The sequence below is a fragment of the Ursus americanus genome, chromosome 24, assembly GCF_024610735.1.
Source record: "Ursus americanus isolate L20-20 chromosome 24, mUrsAme1.1.p, whole genome shotgun sequence".
NCBI classification, from domain to species: domain Eukaryota; kingdom Metazoa; phylum Chordata; class Mammalia; order Carnivora; family Ursidae; genus Ursus; species Ursus americanus.
The window spans coordinates 9,921,421-9,942,370 of NC_142150.1; the positions used below are offsets into that span (position 1 = coordinate 9,921,421).

The 20,950-nt window shown below is 40.2% G+C and overlaps 1 protein-coding gene across 2 annotated transcripts in view; it reads left to right on the forward strand.

Annotated features, from left to right (window-relative positions):
* Nucleotides 1–20,950, forward strand: part of NELL1 (neural EGFL like 1) — an 823,559-nt gene that overhangs the window by 390,101 nt on the left and 412,508 nt on the right. For both annotated transcript variants that reach the window (XM_045808610.2, XM_045808609.2), the window contains exon 13: nt 125–250. In XM_045808610.2, the coding sequence (XP_045664566.2) occupies nt 125–250 (126 nt within the window). The remainder of the gene's footprint in view (nt 1–124; nt 251–20,950) is intronic.

Here is a 20,950-nt window from a genome sequence, read left to right on the forward strand (position 1 = left end):
TGTCTTACATTCTCTCTTAGCTTTGATGGGCGTCTGCCTTTTTAAATTTCGTGGTAAGATGATCACACTAAATAAAGTTCAACCATTCACCTAACTGTGATGTTGCTTCTTTTGTCTCCTTTAGATATTGATGAGTGTGCAGCTAAGATGCATTACTGTCATGCCAATACGGTGTGTGTGAACTTGGCTGGGTTATATCGCTGTGACTGTGTCCCAGGCTACATCCGAGTGGATGACTTCTCTTGCACAGGTGAGCACGCCGAAGCAACACTGGTTTTCAACCCTTCTCTGCACCCTATGTGTGTTGTTAAATTTAGCTCCAGGTGTACTCTGTACTACCGTAACCCAGCTGGTTTTTCTCTTGCATTATTTTACCCTCCCCTTTGGAGAAAAAAGTGATAAAAGAAATGTTACTTAAGTAATTGATTTCTACTCCCAGTGGACTTAGAGACATCAGTTTTAAGAATAGAAAAGTATCAAACTGTTTGCCTTCCATCAAACTATTTGCTGGAATGTTTTTGTAGATAAGAAAATGTACTTTGTTCCTGTTGGGAATGACAAGGATTAAATATAGAGGGGGAGCGTGGAGTGCCTGGTGGGCAGGAATACGCCATGTATGGGAGCCAGTCAAGGCTCTGGATTGACATATGCTGATGGTTAGTTTCCCTGATATGGCAGGGCTCGCAGCACTGAACCAGAACTCTGGGGATGTGCGTGGTGCGTTCGTGTGAGCAATGCTGGCTTTGTGGGGCATTTGGTTTGGGAGTTCTGATATACTATTATCCAATTATGTATGTGGAGATATGAACAGTAAATTGGCAAAGGGTGGTAGAAAGTTCTGAGTCTTTTTTCTTTTGGCCAAATGCCTTTAAATGACCGATCTGTAATCTATAAGAAAAGCACCCCTTGAACACAAAATTTCAGTCATTTTGTACCTTTCCCTGACTACTGCATCTTTTTTTTTGTCTTGTTAACATTGGCCTATAAGCTGGATTTTTCACTCAGCATGGACTGCCACTCTTAGTGTATTTTATTCCCAATGACATTTTCAAAAGTGCAAAAAGTTGCAAAAGTTAGGGAAGCATGTTTGTTTGTCCAAGTAACCTTTTCCATTGATTGTTATATATTTAAAAGTTACTATTTTCCGGCTAAGGAACTGGATGATGTGAGAGTAATGCAGGTTTCTGATGGCCACAGATGGCCAATCTCATTCATCTTTTCTGTAGTATAACTAAAATTCCTGGAGGAAAAAGAGATTGCGTAAACACAGCATGCTGAGAGCTAAACATGTTAAGGGTGACACAAAAGTCTTTTGGACCTATAAACAAACAATCGAAAAATCTGATGTTCTGTATGACTGTTTCTTTGTTCTTATGGTTTACCTTAACCCTGTGATTAGAAGGGACCAGTGCATAAGCTCCTAACAATAGCAGCATATCACACAACCCCGCAAACCTTGATTAGGGCCCCACTGTGTAGAAAGGCCTTGTTGAAATCATAGCGGAATACAGCCCCTGCTTTACTTTTTCACAAAGGGAGGAAGACCGGAGCTCTGTGCTTGTTGAAAGCCTCTTCGGTTAGGTGCCCTGCCTGGTGATTTATATATGGAGCAACATGGAAAATGTATTATTTATAGTATTGCTTTGAGAAACTAAACTGTGTTATTTGGAATAAAAGACAAGGGTGTGGGTGTCAGTGGGTACCCAGGCACCCCCCCCCAAAAGAGATAAACTCAGAGTGACTTTCTCTGATTTACATAAATAGCTATCCATTATCTTATCACCTGATTCTAATTTTCTGAATATCACTTATCACCATGTAGAGGTTTTTTTTTTTTATATGGGATTTTCAAAAATTTGTCTCTATTAGAATGTAAGATCTGAGAGCTGGGACCTTTTCCCTGCTGTTCCCTGTGTTGGTTACTGAAAACATAACCTAGTTGGAGGAGTTGGGGGTGTAGAGAACATAGCCTGGCAGGATGCAGTGCTCAAAAATATTTATTGAATGAAGGAATGAACAAAACTCCTTAGCCTTGGGCTATTTAGTTCTCTAAATTTCATTTATAAAATATAGCTCATATCTGTTGGATCTGCTATGCCTGTTCGATGTAGCTCTTAGGTTATTGTGAACACCAGATTGTGTATGTGAAAACATTTATCATGGCACTTGGAGGTGTTTGCATCAGTCAGGGTACAATGTTCTGCAGTAACAACCCCAAATATGACTGATTTAAAATAACAAGGTTTTGTTTTCTTTCACTGGTCAGCATGAAGGGTGCTCTGCTCGTCCTAATTACTGTAGGACGCTAGTCACCAAGATGTGAAAAAGAGCCTGGAGGCTCTTGCAACAGTCGTTCAATGTTGTTATCAGGGAATGGCACATACCCTTTCCACACACTGCTTGTGACTAGAACTAGTCACCAGTGCCCAGCCAAGTACAAGGCGAGGAGGAATCACAGTTCTACTTTGTGCCTAGAAGGGTGAGAACACCAGAAATATTTGGCAAGTGGTGCTAATGAGTACTGTAGTGACTTACACTTAATAGATTCTCAATAGATTTTTGTTCCCTTTGACAGGAGCTGTTTATTAAAATAACCTTTTTTTTTTTTTTTCTCCCAACAGTACACAGTGTGTTGGGGAAAGTGGTCACAAAAAATGATGATATTAAGCACATCTGTACTAAGTACTATGACGGAAGGATAAGCAAAATTCAATAAGAAAACGTGGCCTGATTTCCAGAATAGAGTGTTTGGAATGTTTTTGCCAGCCACGAGGTGCTGCTGGAGTTTCCTGAGGCCTCTTAGCATGCAGTGAGTGGATTAGGGTAGGGTTTTACAGTGTGGAATATGGATGGGAGTGAAGAGAGCTAAGAGACAAGCATTCTCCCTGCCATTTCTCCTCTAGACCAGATTCCAGGGCCTCCATTAGATGCTTGCATGGTAAGCTGGAACTCTGATATTTACCTTCATGTCCTGAAAGTACACCTGTTAGGCCAAAGGTGCTCTTCGCTCGCCAGGATTGATCAGGTCCCCACCTCCAATCTCTGTCATTTCTTTATTGGCAAAGACTTCTTCCTCTAAGTGGCTATTTGTCTATGGTAAAAAGTAAGGTTTATAATAGATGTTGGCCACTGTAAGACATCTTTTCAGATGTTTCATTTTCCAAAGAACATTTTCTGGGAGAAATTGACAGACCTGAAGGCATCCTTTGTTTGCCCCAAGTTCCTGATACAGCATTTCTCATTATTGGCATTCCTGATTTCCAAAGATCATTGTAGACTCTGTCCCAAATCAATTAGTATCTGCTGCTGTTAAGTTAGTTTTCTAAGTATGTCAGGGTCACTGTTTTCTTTCTTTTAGTATGCCATTTAGCCTGACCCTAACTGCCCTAGAAGTCAGTAGTAATACTGAAAAATTATATTTAACTAAAAGTTAATGAGCCTAGCATTAAAGAAGATCTATCAGCTTTAGTAATAGATGATTGAATGATTGATTGACTCATCCATTTCATTCATTTATTCATCTAATACATCATTAGTATCAGCTGTGAGCATGAGGAAATACGGTCACTGAGAATAGTGATAAATGACCTCTGTGCCCAGAGAATTCATGATTAATGAGGCACCAACTTCACATGAAAAAACTCAAATGTATATTCACTATCAAAAATGTTCCAGTGTTTGCCAAATCAATCCCTCTTGAAAGTCTTGGTAGAATTGGGTGAGTATTGTTTAGTCCCATGTTAGTTGTTAATCCTTTATAAGGTCCAAAGAAGAAACTCTAAAACAGCCGTTCCAAAGTTTATGCTGATAACCACAGTCCTTTTAGAAAGAGTGTACCTGAGACAATAAGTAGATGTCAGACTGCATGCTAGAGGGGAAAGGCAATGTGTCAAACAGAAAAGAAGCTTTAACTCCTTCCCCCTTTTTTATCTAATTAAAAATTGAAAAAAAATCACATCTCGTGGGAAAATAAAGTAAGGAGGGTTTAACATTGAGAATACTTACCCACAACTTAAAATGTGCTGTAACTTAATTTTTACCCCTAGAGGTTGGGGAGTCCCTGACATGACCATGTGTTATACATGAGGCTCTGTATTTTTTTCTAGGAAGGTTTCCCTTGCTTTTTGAAACGGTGAAATTGAAAGCATCTGACACTTGACACAGGGGCAGTTTTTGGCCTTAGGATTTGTCTATATGACTTTCTCTCCTGTAAGAGTGCTGGGTTGCCCTTGTTCTTTTATGAATTTCAGAACTAGAGGATTCCCTGAAATTGGGCTGGTGGGGTACTTATTCTCTGTACCTTTTGATTTTTGCATTGGTCAGACTCCTTGACTTACCGTCCCTTTCATTTATCCCTAGTTAAACTGCCCGCGTTTAGGTTGTTTGATAAGATGCTATCATTAGATACTTAGGCAGCTCGGAAGAAGGATACCTGTGATTTATGACAAAAGCATGCAGCAATAAGACAGGTACTTGACAGTAATGGGTAAGCATTCATTTTTATGCCAAAAGCTTCCCATGAAGGTAAGAAATAAAGGAAACAAGTGAGACAACCTGTATCCCATGTGATTTCTATTACGTCACTCAGAGGATTTGTATTTTCTTGATATTGGCATGGAAGAAAGCTTGAAGGAAGTATATGTTTGAGATACTTCAAGTAAGCTTAGTTAAAATTAGATACAATAGTCTATTAATTTAGTGGTTTAAATTAAGTACCTTATAATGAAAAGAGGTGAGGCAACAGTTTACTTAGGAGTAAAAGGTGACTGTTAGAAATTTTAACTGAAAAAAGCTTTTCTCCTAAGGTTGATGATCGAAAGAACACTTTGAAATATGAGGTACCCGATGTCGTTTTATTGAGCAGAGCCAGATGAAATAGAGCCAAACAGGACATTCTCCAACTTGCTAGAGCGTGGTAGTAAAATTTCTATTGATTATCCTTATCTTTAAAGCACGTAGCATGTGCTTGTTTTGGACATGCTTGTTCGTTCTTACTTTGGACTATCTGGCAGCATTAAAGGGATAAGTTACTAATTACTTGGCTCTCGGTCTCAGAAAAGGTGAGATAACTTTCAGAATGAAATTCCAGGCATAGTCCTGTGGACTGCTTCTGCTTGAGTGAAAAAGGCTGTATCAAATGCTTTAGGATGCAAAACTACCTTTGTTAAAGATGGCAGAAGGCGTTTATCGATGTATCGAATAAGGAGTCAAGACAAGACTTATGGTTCTGGATTTTCCAAAACCCAACTAAAAGCTGGAGACATTTACCCTTTGATTTGTTTGGCTAGTATGTCCCCTCTAGTTTTCTGCTTTCCTTTAAATAGGTGGTTGGCTGTGTTAGCCACCTCCTCAACCAGAGGAGGGATGTGACAGCACTGAAAGCAGGACTCCAAAATCCCGATTTTTTTGGTGCAGATTCAGGACATGGGGAGAAAAAGTTAATGTTGGGATATGCTCTTAGAGATTTTGATTGCATTTGGTCTGCGACTGAGACCTGGCTTCAGTTTGTTTAAAGGTCCAGGTGATTTCTGATATGCAGTCGACTTTGGTAAAACAGAATGGCAGAGAAGAATCTGAAGGGAGGAGAATTGCCCTCCATATTATAGACTAGAAAAACCAGAGTGGGTAATATAGGGTCAGGAAGTAATGAAGGTAGAAACACGAACAGTTTCTGGAGGAAGGGCCCTGCCTCCAAGGCTGCATTCTGACATATGTAAGACTCTGGAGAGAGAAAATCCTCAACAAAATACTAGTGAATGGAGCCCACAATACATTAAAAAAATCATTCACCATGATCAAATGGGATTTATTCCTGGGATGTAAGGGTATTTCCATATTCACAAATTAATCAGCATGATACATCACATCGGGAACAGAAAGGCTAAAAACCAAATGATTATTTCAGTAGACACGGAAAAAGCATTTGACAAAGTACAAGATCCCATCATGATGAAAACCCTCAACAAAGTAAGTTGAGAGGGAACGTACCTCAACATAATGAAGGCCGTATGTGAAAAACCCACAGCTCACAACAGACCCAGTGGGGAAAAACTGAGAGCTTTCCTCTTAAGGTGAGGAACAAGACAAGGATGTCCACTCTCACTACTTTATTCCACATAGTACTGGAAGTACGAGCCACAGCAATCAGACAACAAAAAGAAAGAAAAGGCATCCAAATTAGTAAGAAACTAGTACAACGTTTACTATTCGCAGACGATATTATGTAGAAAAACCCAAAAGACTCCACTGAAAAATGGCTAGAACTGATACATGAATTCAGTAAAGTCTCAGGATACAAAATCAATATGCAGAAATCTGTTGCATTTCTCTACAATAATAATGAAGCAGAAGAAGGAGAAATTAAGAAAACAATCCCATTTACAACTGCACCGAAAGTAGTAAAATACCTAGGAATAAGCCTAACCAAAGAGGTGAAACACCTGTATTCTGAAAACTATAAAATATTGATGAAAGAAATTGAAGATGACACAAGTAAATGGAAAGACATTCCATGCTCATGGATTAGAAGAACAAATATTGTTAAAATGTATCTACTCCCTAAAGCAATCTACACATTTAATGCATCTGTGTCAAAATACCAACAGCATATTTCACAAAACTAGAACAAAAAAAATCCTAAAATTTATGTGAAACCACAAAAGACCCTGAATTACCATCGTACTTTTGGAAAAGAAAAGCAGAGCTGGAGGTATCAGGATTGGAGACTTCAAGTTCTATTACAAAGCTGTAGTCATCAAAACAGATGGTAGTGACCCAAAAGTAGACACAAAGCTCGATGGAACAGAATAGAAGACCCAGAAATAAACCCAAGACTATATGGTCAATTAATCTTTAACAAAGCAAGAAAAAATATACAAAAGGTGAAAAAAACAGTCTCTTCAAAAAATGGTGTTGGGAAAACTGGACAGCAACATGCAAGGGAATGACAGACACTAGGCCACTTTCTTACACCATATACAAACATAAACTCATATTGGATTGATGATGTAAATGTGAGACCTCAAATCATAAAAATCCATGAAGAGAGCATAGGCAGTAATCTCTCTGACATTGGCTGTAGCGACATTTTTCTAGATAGGTTTCCCGAGGCAAGGGAAACAAAAGCAAAAATAGACTATTGGGACTGCATCAGAACAAAAAGCTTCTGCAAGGCAAAGGGAACAATCAACAACTAAAATCAGCCTGACTGGGAGAAGATCTTTGCAAATGACCTGCTAAAGGGTTGGCATCCAAAACACATAAAGAACTGATACAACTCAACACCTAAAAACCAAATAATCCAATTAAAAAATGGGCAGAGGACATGAAGACATTTCTCCAAAGAAGGCATCCAGATGGCCAAGAGATACATGAAAATATGCTCAACGTCACTCCTCATCAGGAAAGTGCAAATCAAAACCACAATGAGATCTCACTTCGCACCTGTCAGAAAGACTAAAACCAAGAACACAAGAAAGAAGTGTTGATGAGGATGTAAAAAACGAACCATCTTGCACTGTGGGTGGGAATGCAAACCTGTGCAACCACTGTGGAAAATAGTATAGAGGTTCCTCAAACAGTTAAAAAACACAAGTACCCTACATTCCAGCAATCACGCTACTGAGTATTTACCCCCCAAACACAACAACACTAATTCAGAGGGGTACATTCACCCCTATTTTTATAGCAGTGTTATTTACAAGAGCTAAATTATGGAAAGAGTCCAAGTGTTCACTGATAGACGAATATCAGTGTATACACACACACACACATACACACACAATGGAATATTAGTCAGCCATAGAAAAGAATGAAATCTTGCCATTTAGAACTGCATGGGTGGAACTAGCGAGTATAATGCTAAGTGAAATGATTTCACTCGTGGGATTTTTTTTTTTTTTTAAGATTTTATATGTGTGAGAGAGAGCACAAGTGGAGGGGAGGGACAGAGGGAATGGGAGAAGCAGACTCCTAGCTGAGAAGGGAGTCTGACCCAGGGCTAGATCCCAGGACCCTGGGATCATGCCCTGAACCGAAGGCAGATGCTTAACCGACTGAGCCACCCAGGTGCCCCACTCATGTGGAATTTAAGAAAACGAGCAAAGGAAAAATGAGAGACAAACGAAGAAACAGACTCAACTATAGAGAACCAACAGATGGTTACCAGAGGGGAGATATGTGGGGTAATGAGTAGAATAGGTGGTGGGGATTAAGGAGAGCACTCTTGTGATGAGCCCTGGATGAGGCACGAAATTGTCAATCACTATATTGTACACCTGAAACTAATATACACTTAACTATACTGGAGTTACAATTTAAGGAATAAAAAGGCTCTGTAGAGAAGGAGGTTATGGGATGCCTCTGCAAGTGAGGCCTTATGGGGAGATTCTGAATCTTCAACTGTGACATGACTGCTGGGATGCCTAAAGAACTCTAAAGATAGATGACCTTTCTGGGGCAACCTGTGTTCTCTGGGACAAGGAATAGACTGCTCCCTCTCTGCTAATGTCTTGCTCATTTGGAATCCTCTAGAGCTGTGACACAACCTGATGGAAGTAGGGAATTCTCAAATGATCAAGACAACATTTTTACTGCTCCACTTGTCCAGAAGAATAGGAGAATCATTCATTAACTTAAACTGAAGAAATTACAGAAATCTACATTATTTGTATATACATGTTTGTGACTGGGCTTCTCTACCATGACAAGTGAAGGAAACAAGGTCATCTAAAGTAAACATAAAGGAAGAAATTAAGGGGCTCCTCCAAACAGAGATTATGTAGGGTAGAAACTCATGGAACATTTGGTGTTTCAGGAGATTTCAGTTTTCTATATGTAATTCTAGAAAAGTCAAAGGTCAGATATTTATTGCATTTCCCAATAGTAGTATTAATGCTAAGGTTTTTTGTTTTTGTTTTTTTTTAAATCAGTAAATATTTCTTAGGATACCAAAGGACATTCACCATGAGGTTTCAGGATGAAAATAAGTTGAAGGATTTGTGCAGCATTTGGCTTCTTTGTTGGGTTTAAGTGGGAGTGAGTTCTTTGTATACCAGCGCTGTTGTAAAGGATCTAGGACCATTGACTGCTGCAGAGAAACTTGGATGAATGATGGAGGTGCCCCCAGGGTGTTGGTGTACAAACCTGTTAAGTACTGTGTTGCCCTTAATCCAAATTCATCCAAGAAGTTTGTTAATATTTCTGTACACTCTGTTGGAATTGTGCCTTCAGAATCACAATTAGGCTTCCACATAGAGGAGTTTAAGGTTGCCTTAGCATTTACACTGTAATTGAGGCTAGTCGTGCAGCCCGGCTATGTCCGCATTTGGGTGGACACAGTGCATGGGCATTTCTCTTTAATAACCTAATGAGCTATCTTATATTCTTCGTTTCCAAGATTTGGTGAATGCATATGCATAGCTATTCCTCTGCTTTTTAAAGGTATAGTGAGCCATCTTAGGATTTCTTCGAGATAATTGAGAACATATATTACTGATGCTTGGGCCAGAGTGAAAGCTCTACATTTTCATGGTTAAAAGTCTAGTGTATATATTTGTATATAAATTTTACAGGTTGAAAGCTTTGGCTTTGCCACTTACTTGCTTTATGAATTGGAAAACCATTTGAGTTCTCTGCTGCTTCATCAGTATCCTTTATACAGGCTCAAAGAATTATGAAGCATAAAGTGGGACAGTGTAAGCGTATCAGTTCAGATAATTTTAATGGAAATAATAAAAAAAAAAATACCCTGACTCTACTGGCTTAAATGATAAGTATATTCTCTCCTAACAAAGTGTATAGGGACAATGTTTCCAGAATTAGTTAGTTCAGCTCCTCCATAACATCATCAGTGATACAGATTTTTTTTTCTGACTTTTTATTTTCAGCATGATAGTTTGCAACTTGATGGAGCTCCTTTCAAAGTCTCAGAATGGCTGAAGTAACTCCAAGCATCACATTTTGACTTAGCCGTGTCCCAAAGTCAGAAAGAAAAGAGTATTCCCTTTCTACAGTCCCTTTTTTAAGATCGAGGAGGACTTTATCAGAAGGCTACCCCCAGCAGATTTGTTTTCATGTCTCATTGGCCAAAACTGTTTAATATGCCTATTAACAAAATATATCTTAGAAAGAATTAGCTTGCATCAAGATTTATCCCTAAGGTTGGGGTAGGCCCCAGCTTTCTTTATAGTACTTGGCTAGCTAACTTCTATCTCAATGAAATTTGGGTTTCATTCTCAGTGGAAAGGGTGTGGGTGTGTGTGTGGGTGTGTGGGTGTGTGTGGTGTGTGTGTGTGCCAGGATCACGCCCTGAGCCGAAGGCAGACGCTTAACCCCTGTGCCACCCAGGCGCCCCTGGGTTAGGCTCTTCATATGCTAAAACCTTCAAACAGGATCCTCTCTCTTGGTGTTATAAACGGAGACATGGAACACTGGCAGAGTCTCCCCAAGTTCCCACAGCTTATAAATGGCAGAGTTGTGGATAAAATAGGATTCTCTGGGCCCGAAGTCCCAGGCTCTTTTCTTCCTAATAATGGCAGTTGGTTACGAAGCTTCTGCAGACCACATTGCATGAGCATTTTAAGGGCATCATCAAAAGAGCTCTGAGATAGGCTGCAGATGAGTGCCTGGAGTTAGAAGCCCTGCACTCACCTCTTTGCTCCACTACTTTCTACCCTGTGGTTATGGGCAATCCCTTAACCTCCCTACATTCTCAAGTCAGATTCCTCACATGTGAACAGCGATAGTAACGGCTAACATGTATTGAGCATCTGTGCGGAACCCTCTTCTAAGCACTTCATAAATACTATTGCATTTACTTCTTGCAATTCTGGGAGCAAGACGTGTCCATTTATCAGAAATTGATTCAAGGGGCGCCTGGGTGGTGCAGTCATTAAGCATCTGCCTTCAGCTCAGGGCGTGATCCTGGCGTTATGGGATCGAGTCCCACATCAGGCTCCTCTGCTGGGAGCCTGCTTCTTCCTCTCCCACTCCCCCTGCTTGTGTTCCCTCTCTCGCTGGCTGTCTCTGTCAAATAAATAAATAAAATCTTTAAAAAAAAAAAAAAAGAAAAGAAAAGAAAAAGAAATTGATTCAAGGGGCGCCTGGGTGGTGCGGTCGTTAAGCATCTGCCTTCAGCTTAGCGCGTGATCCCAGCGTTCTGGGATCGAACCCCACATCAGGCTCCTCTGCTGGGAGCCTGGTTCTTCCTCTCCCGCTCCCCCTGCTTGTGTTCCCTCTCTCGCTGGCTGTCTCTCTCTGTCAAATAAATAAACAAAACCTTAAAAAAAAAAAAAAAGAAATTGTTTCAAGACAATACAGGTAACAAACGCCTGGAGTTAGGGCAGGAAACCGGGCCCATCTGACTCAGAGCCTTCTAGTCTTTCCCCTTCTACACGGCTAGCTCTAGGTCACGTTATAGATCACCAACACGGAGATGAACCTATTTCGAAGCATCAGATACCCTACTACTTCTCCATTCTTCTTTTACCATCTCCCACCCAACGTCAAATCTCCTTCAGACACCTTCCTGTGGAAAATACATTTACCATGTAGTAATTAATGCCTTTCTTCCAGGACCAAGGCTCTTTCCCACATTTATAGTCCATAACTCACAATTTAACATTTAGTTATACACCCTATAAAATTATTCTCCTTAAATGTAAATTTTATGTCCCCCAAAGAGACCATAACCTCCTAGAGGTCAGGAACCATAGCTTACAGAATCGTGGAATTAGAATAGGTTTGCAAAGTTATCATTAAAAAAAAAGGGGGGGCTGAACTCTTTTAAAAAGAAAACTTGTTTGGAATTCCAGCTCCTCTGACTAAAAACTATTGAGTTAGTTAACCCTGATCTTTCAAAATCCAAAGAAAAACAATGAGTTTTTCATATAGTGAGCTGGTAGCAGGGGCAGGACTAGACTCCATGTTGCCTGATTCTCATCCAGTGATTGCTTTGCCATGGAAATCCCGGGCCTGTTCGGTCTCCTCTCAGTATCTTTGTCTTAGTCAAAGTCCAGAAAAAAACACTGGACGACACCATGAACCTGGAAGCCCTCCCACAAGGGCTTACAAAGAATAGGGCAGGTGGGACCCACCCATCAGGTCACCTTCCTGGATCCTCAAAGGAGGAAAAGAGCATCATAATTCTAAGAGTCCTTTAATTGCCATATTGGCCAATCAAATTCTCCAGGAATATGATGAAGCAGAGCCACTCCTTTAAATCTCTTTAGTTCAGATTCGTAATCTAGGTCAACTAAGGATAAAAGGCATTAACATTACCAAGTCATAAACATTTGTAAAAATTTAATTTAGTAGGAGGAGAGGGGATCTGGACAAAATAAACTTAATGTCACCTTTGTCCAGCATTTTCTGTTATTTAAATAATATTTTTCTGACATGAAGACACAATGTAGGTTCAGAGCACTGTATTCCATTCCACAGAAAATGTGGAAAATAGTACACATAAAGAAATCATATGTAACTGTCCACTAAGATATTCTGTCATTTATTTGGGGGGCTATTTTTGCTTATGTTTCTAAGCATCTGTGTATTGCGTGTGTGTGACTATGTGTGTGTTCATTTATAATTTGTATTTACTACTTTAATTGGAGAACCATATATATACTGATTTGAATATCATGGTATACAGTGAAAATTTTCCATTGACAGAGAATATTCTTCTAAAAATTATTTTAACATTCATTGCATTCCCATGTATGGATGTTTTGCTATTTATTTAATCAAACTTCCATTAGTTCCTATTTAGGCTGCTTTCAGTTTCTTTTCTTATAAATAATATATGGAATAAATGGCCATAATGAAAATCTCGGGTATGTAACGGAGACTGATTACTTCCTTAGAATAAGTTGCTATAAATAAATATTTCTACGGGCGCCTGGGTGGCACAGCGGTTAAGCGTCTGCCTTCGGCTCAGGGCGTGATCCTGGCGTTACGGGATCGAGCCCCACATCAGGCTCCTCCGCTATGAGCCTGCTTCTTCCTCTCCCACTCCCCCTGCTTGTGTTCCCTCTCTCGCTGGCTGTCTCTATCTCTGTCGAATAAGTAAATAAAATCTTAAAAAAAAAAAAAAAAAAAAAAGAGCCTAACCCAATGACTGTCTTTTCAGTACTGGTGCTCAGTATTGAAGCCCTAAAACCTATTTACTTATCTCCCTCACCCCCCCCCCCCCCGCCTTCTCCTCAAACTCTTGAAGCACTTCAGAGGACAGCATGGCACGTTGGAATACAGCTGGAAAGCTGCTTGCCTTGAGAAACTCCATTTCTGTAGACAGTGTCCAGATTCTCTGGAAACACAGGCTTGCAGTCAGGTGATTTATGCTGATGGATTAAGGAGACCAGTGAGAAGTGGGTTTCACAGTGGTTTGTGGTAACTAGCAAGGAATACGTTATTTAAAGGGAAATACTGCATTCTGGAGTTACTAGTTTGTAAGGTGCTGTAGACCAGGGTTTTGGAATAAGTTCCATAAATTCTCTCTGAACATTTAAGTTTGTTTCCTGAGAAGCGAAGCCCTTTAAACTGAGAACACCACTGACGTTTTTTAGCCCTGATGGCGGCATCTAGTTAGTCCTTTGGGGTGGCCACAGGACAAATTGCTTTCAGGAGAAGGATAGAAGGTCAGAAGCTCGGTGTAGGTTGGACTCCAGGATGAGGTCTTTGGCAGTTGAGAAATGTCCTTAGAGGGAATTTACACACAGAGATGTGTAAAGAAAACAGCAAGTTTAATAAGAATATAAAAAGGACTATAATGATAAAATAATATATGCATATTTTAGTAACATTACAAAATTCAGAAAAATAATAATAAAGCATGCATAATTTAGCTCTGTTTGGAATATTTCCTCCTACAGTTTTCTATGCCTCTATCTATATTCTATGTTGTGAAATTCACACAGCATCTACCAGTTAATATTTTAATTTGTCTACTTATTTCATGAACGTTGCCCAAGTTGGTAAAGTTACAACTGTTCATGGCTGCAAAACAGACTCTCCTATGGATGCATTGTTATAACTTTTACCATTTGGTGAAGGATTAACATCTAATTGCCTCTGTTTCTTCACTTGGCCTTCTCATATGCATGTGTTCATTCTTCCTCTGTTATGATAGTGGTCATCGTTTTGCTCAGGTGGGTTGAGGAGTGATTTATAGCACGACACTCAGAGCAGCTCCAAGCAGGAGGGATACCGTGCTTAGGGATTCATGGAGAGGGAGGTGCCAGCTTCTCAGGTGTTATTCATTAAGGGACATTTCAGGTAGAAGTAGGTCCCTAAAGAGCTGGGTAATATTAACACATACCTTGGATGGTGTAAGGACCTTGTATAATTACTTTACATAAGCAGACTTTGTAACTAGACAGGGGTGCTCCAGTGAGCCCCTGCCTTGTTCATGATGTATGTTTTCTAAATTTATATTTGGATTCTTTGTGCTTTAAAATTCAAAGAGGATGCATTTCCTAGGTCAGCCATTTTTTTCCTCCTTATGGCATTAATCTTCCCATTCTGATTGATAAGTTAAATGTAGGGAAAGCATTAAAGTATCAGGAGTTGCAAATAGCTGGGATGTAAGAGACTTGTAAGACATCAGAACACGCTTTCAAATTATAGTCATTTGATTCTGAATTTTGATGAATTTTTGAAGCAATGTGCCCAGAGAAGTCTTGCTTATGGATTATCCAAAACCTTAGGAATTTTCTCATCAAGAAAACTATTTTTTCCCCTAAAGCAGGTGGTCCATTTGACTTGGTTATATTAAAAACGTGGCATTGATCAGAGGAGGCACATATGATCCCTGCCTATCAATGAGGCAGGGGAGGGTATTGGGACAATTTCTGTCTCATCCAGAGAGTGTGTGACACTAAATGACATTGATGTTACAATAGCCCAGGCTGAGCAGCTTAAAGTGCAGGGGAAGGAAATAAGTGAAGGTAGACCCTGTGATGATTTTCTTGGCTTCATGCAAACCTTTTATTTATTTTTTGGGACAAAATAGCATGATATCGTGTTTACCTTTCTCAGCTGCTGGAGTTTTAAACTTACTATTATTTGGACATGACTTGTTCTATTCCATCTCTTATTTCTTTCTTCCTCTTGGCTCTCTACTTTCAAGTGTATTATAGCTTTTATCCTTGAATCTTATTTTCATTACCTTTCATATTTGCTTCTTTAATGTGTGTGTGATTATTTGTGGCTGAACCTGACAAGTGGTGGTTTAAACGAAAGACTGAGGGTCAAAAAATGCTGTAAAACAGCAGCAGGCAAGCGTACCTGTTTTGTGTACCGTTGGTGGGAATGTAGAATGGTACAGCTACCGTGGAAAATTGACCCTTCCTCAAAAAATTAAATAAAAAATCATATCCAACAATTCCACTTCTGGATATATACCCCAAATAATTGAAAGCCGGGTCTTAAAGAAATATTTGCACACCCATGTTCATAACAGGTTTTCATTCACAACAGCAAAAATGTAGAAGGAACCTAAGTGTCCCTGGACAGATAATTGGGTAAGTCAAATGTGGTATACATGTATTATGGAATGTTATTCAGCCTTATAAAGAAAGGAAATTCTGATACATGCTACAGTATGGATAAACCATAGAGAACATTGTGCTAAGTGAAATAAGGCACTCACAAAAAGACAAATACTGTGTGATTTCCCTTACATGTACCTAGAGTAGTCAAGTTCATTGAGACAAAGTAGAATGGTGGTGGCCCCCAGGCTCGGGGGAGGGGAGTTATTGGTAAAGGGGGATATCGTTTCAGTTTTACAAGATAAAAAAAGTTCTGCACATGGATGGTGGTGATGGTTGCCCAGCAATATGAATGTCTTTAATACTACTGAACCATACACTTAAAACTAGCTAAGATGGTAAATTTTATGTTGTGTGTGTTTTAGCACAATTTTTACAAATTGGGGGAGAAAAGTGCCGTTGGGGAACTTTAGAAATAACATTTACCATGGTTTTCCTTAGTCCATATTAGATATCAGCTTTTTGAGCTCATATAATGACTTGTTCATTCCTTACTTTATTCATTCATTAAATACCAGTTGAGAGATCTACGCGTCAGGTATTGTTCTAGACAGCAGGCATGCATCAGTGAATAAAACAGAGCTTTGTTACCAGTGGAGCACATGTTCTCGTTGGGTGGAGTCACACAATAAACAGGTAAATATAGAGTATGCCAGACAGTGATCAGAACTGTGGGGAGAAGTGAAGTGACGGAAGAGGGACGGAGGTGTGTGCTGCGTGGGCCGTGGTGCCGTTGTATGGGGTGGTCTGGAAAGGTCTCACTGAGAAGATGGCATATAAGCAAAGACACGAGGGAAGTGAGCGTGCACGCCACGCTGGTATGAGGAATAGCAGTCCCAGGCTCTGCACACAGCAAGTGTATAGAACAGTCATCTGCTCAGTGATTCAGGATTAGATAAGGAGCCTTGTTAAATCCGTAAAATCTAACCTGCTTTTTTCTAGCCTACAAGCGTCTCTCGTGTTCTCTGGTAGAATAAAGTACGTGGGCTTCACGGCCGTTATTTGCCTCAGAGACTCCTTTTCCAGACTCTGGGTCATGGCTGTCTTCCTAAGAGTTTAAGATGATAGAAGTCAGGCCATGGATAAATGAGGTGTTCCTGTACTTTTCCTGCAAATGGAAAAGAAAGCTTTAATGGCCCCAGGCATTACTAGGACAATACCCCTTTTTGAAGAACAGAGTTCAGGAAGGGGTACTTTGAGCACAGCATGTAGGGAATTCAGTGCCCATGTCCCATTACTGTTGATGAGGCCCCCATATTTAACTCTAGAGTCAGGGCCAAAAAATATCTCTAAGCAACCAGGGAGCTAAAAGAGCCTTGCTTTTCCTTTATGCTTACATCTGTGGTTTTCCATTTTCCCTGCTGTTGATAAATAATTCAGAAAAGAAAAGAACTTTACAGCCCCGACTTTTTAATGCAGAGGACAAATACATTATGCGATTGGTCTCCGAACACCCACAGGTTTTTAAGCAAGAAGGTCAGTAGTTTGTATTTGTTGGTTGGCAGTATGTTCTTTGGGGCTCTGCAATCAATTGCCTTTGTTCTTGTAACTGGAGAAAAGGGGAGGTCTGTGTGGATGAAATGCACAGAACTAAGGCTGTCACGTTGTCATGGTCCCTAAGTGGGCTGCTCAGCAACAGGTCGGAGACTGGTGGGCTGTGCAGCCTGGCTCAGAAGGAAAGCGTATATGGGACATCTCATGACATCAAGTCATTGCCTTGATGCCACAGTGGGCAAGGCTGCAGTGGCACACTGAGCATCTGGGAACCGGTACATGCTGGCAGGGAGGGGGAGGGACCAAGATGCCTCATGTGGGAGGTTTGTTCTCGTGCAACTAGTATGTGCATGCTAACCCAAGTATGGGGTCTGTTTACTCCTGAAAATCATTTCTAATATAAATATACTTATGTATATAAAATATAAAATCAGAAGCTGACTTGGAAGCCTGACCTCTGTGGGTATAAATGTTGGGGTAATCCATGTTTAGAAGCAATGTTACCACGCATATATTAAATAATTTGGGTCAACATTCATAACGAATGCTGATGATTAGTTTGCCAAAGGAAATAGGGTAGAGGGGAAAGAATTGGTATTGGTTCAGTAGAGAGACTTATTTTAATCCAGACTAATACACTGCATGCCCTTGGGCAGTTCATTTTACCTCTTTGGGTCTCAACTTAATCATCCATAATAGAATATTAGATTAAAAATTGACTTTCAGAGGTCCTATTAAAGTCTTATCTGTTGGAAGCCAAGAATCATGGCCTTGCATCTCTTTACCCACAGCGCTTGCCATGATGATAGGCACTTCTTCCCTTTCTTTTTCCTCCCCCCCCCTTTTTTTTGACTAAATATCTATCTTTAATCATTTGGAGCATTGCAATAGCAATTTTGTTTGATTTGTAGAAATTTATTTTTAAAGGTGCCTTTAGTTTCTTATTTAAAGCTTTTTAACAGATTTTTAAAATCATGTGTGGACACCCTACTGACATTTTCTTTCTTTGGTAGCATTTGTTTCAATGAATATTTCTGTCACTTTTGCATATTGACTCAGGCCATAATGATGTTTTATTAACTACTATTGACTTGTGGCTTGGAATTATCGTACACATGATCCAAGAACCTTCCTTTGCACATCAGGAGTTTTCTGTGGAGGAGAACCATAGACGTGGGTTCAGGATGGGCAGCTGGCCTCCCCTTTGAAGTCCTCTTCATGCCGAGTTTGTAGTTGCTTTTGTATTGTACACTTGTCGGCAAATGTCACCCATCTGCTTTGTTTAAACTGGCGCCCACAGAGCCAAAGCAGTGACACCACTGCTTAAAGTGTAATGGTAACGGGTGCCAGTCATGCTTTCCCTCCAGGACTGGCCCGTGGTGGGAGGGGAGGGTGTGGAGAAGCCATGATGGAGGATCACAAAAAGTAGGAACTAAATATCAGAAGACCTACGTTCAAGTCTCAGCTTTGTCCCTTGTTTTATGACTTTGGGCAAGATGCTGTCCATAACTATCCTCTTCTTCTTGGTGAAATGAAGGAGGAGGCCTCTGGTTTCAGGTCTCTGAAAGTCTATGATTCGAAGTGTTGTGAGTTGTCAAGAAAGGTAGAGGGGAGAGTACTTGAGGCTGGGGTGACCGGAGAAAACTTGTTTGAGTTGGTAGTTTCAGAGCCGTGAAAGAGGATTTTGTACGGTGGTTGGCACTGTGAGGACGGACTGGCAGGAGTTGAAGCTTGGATGGAGAAAGGCCCAAGGCGGTGGAGAGTGTTTTAACTTCACGGGCACCGACCGCTCTTGAAAGTTGTGGGGGGGCACCCTTAACCAAAGACTAACATGCTGCTTTGGCTTCTCGGTTTTCAAACCCCTAATTCTGGCAGTGCTGATAATCCCTCATTCAACAACAAATACACGCTGATCATCAGCAGTGTTTCAGATCCTCGTTTATGAGCTGAGAATAAAGCGTAGAGGAGACAGGATTCCTGCTCTCATACAAGAAACTTTTTGGAAACTTCAGCTGCCTTTGTGATTCATTAGGACATCTGCGCTATGGTATTGGCACAGATGTAGGAGGCATTTTGTCACACCATGAAGTATTGAGAGCCTATAAATAAAGGCTTCAGTAATAACCTATTTAAGAGAATGTGCTTTATCATGCAGAGTCCAAACACATGAGTACCGGAGGTGTGATACACAGTCACATAGTACTTAAAGCTAGCAGAACTAGGTTTGCTAACTACTTGAACTTCTGCAAATTTCTTAAGATATATAATGTGCATAGTATTAGTATTTACGTCATAGGGTGGTTTTGAGGATTAAATAAAATATAAATGTGCATCACTTTACCTACTGCTAGCATGTGATACATGCTCAATACATGTTAGGTGTTCCTGTTGTTATTAATTTTTATTTTGTTTTTCACCTAATATTTAACATGTAGTTACAGTACCTCTTAAAGAAGTAGGGAACCACACTATCACCTTTATTGCTTTCTATTAAACCAGGAGAGCCCCTAGGCTATTGGGAGAATGTGGATCAGATGAGCTATCTGTCTTTATCTCTTTTAGAAAGCATCTCTCTGTAAAAATTTCTTGAGTGGTAGGAAGGAAAGAAAATGATGTATCCCTTAGGGATGATAGTGATTGTATTTCTTAGGATGGATAGACTGGTCCTATGATTGTTAGCTTGTGAAGGACCAAACCAGAGAAGTGTGTCTGGTGTGGTCCAGGTATTCGAAGAACAGATGAAGATGCTTCAGGAAGCATTGCTGATATGACCAAATTTCCCGAGTGAATCGCGGGGACACATGGTGCAGAGTGGAGCCCAGGCTTTGGAGCCTGAAGAATTTGAATTTGAATCTTTGTTTTACAAGTCATGTGACCTGCAGCAGGCCACTTTAACTAGTCTGAGCCAGTTTTCTCATTTCCAGAACAAGATGATAATGGTGTTTTTTATCACGTGGTAATGTGAGAGTTAAGTGAGCTAATAATACTTGTATAACCGTGAGTGAAAGTATGGCACACAGAATCTGCAGCTAAAATACATAACCAGCTATCTCACAATACCAGCGACATATTGCTCAATAAATATTAGGCTCCTCTTTCCCCTCAGTTACTTTATATGCTTTAATTTGGTTTTGTAGAGTTGAAGTAAAATACACTAAACCCTGGCTTTTACCTTTTGAGATTTCTCAGTTCTTGGTCCCTAAACTGAGTGTTTCATTCTTATGCCTAAATCCCCGTCAACCGTTAGCGGATTCTAACATCTGTGCCTCTCCCCACTTCCATGGCTAGAATATCTTGTACCCACTTGACCTTAAGCAAAGGTGTTTAGTACTTTATTAGCCAGATGAATTTAAGGAATTGCAAGACACATCTTAATGATCTTTATATCAATCAGTCATTCCACAAATATTTAAATACCTGCTATGTGCTGGCCTTTGTTCAAGGTATTGATATATAGTAGGGTACAAGACAGACCCCATCCCTGCCATCATGGAGCTTCTATTTCCAGACAGGAGAACTGTTGATTAAAAACAAACCTTTTCAGTTTTCTGTGCTGTGAAGAAACACACAACAGTGTATAAAGGATTAAGAAATATTTGGTGTAACCAAGAGGACTATTTTTTAAAGGACAGTGAGAGCAGGACTAATGAGGCACTGGCTTATTTGAACCAAAATCGGAATAAGGGGACAGTGCAAGCCATCCAAAGTTCTGTGAGCACATTGCAGTCAGAGGAAACACTAGCGCTACCTTCCTAAGGAAGGGTTGACCTTGGTCTGTTTGAGGAACAGGGATAAGGCTGTCTTGCCTAGTGTGAGAGAGGTAGCTGGTAAGGTGAGAGCAGGTCCTATATGGAGGGCCATGTGTAAGTTTAGATTTAGTTCTGAATGTTATGGGAACTATTGATAGTTTA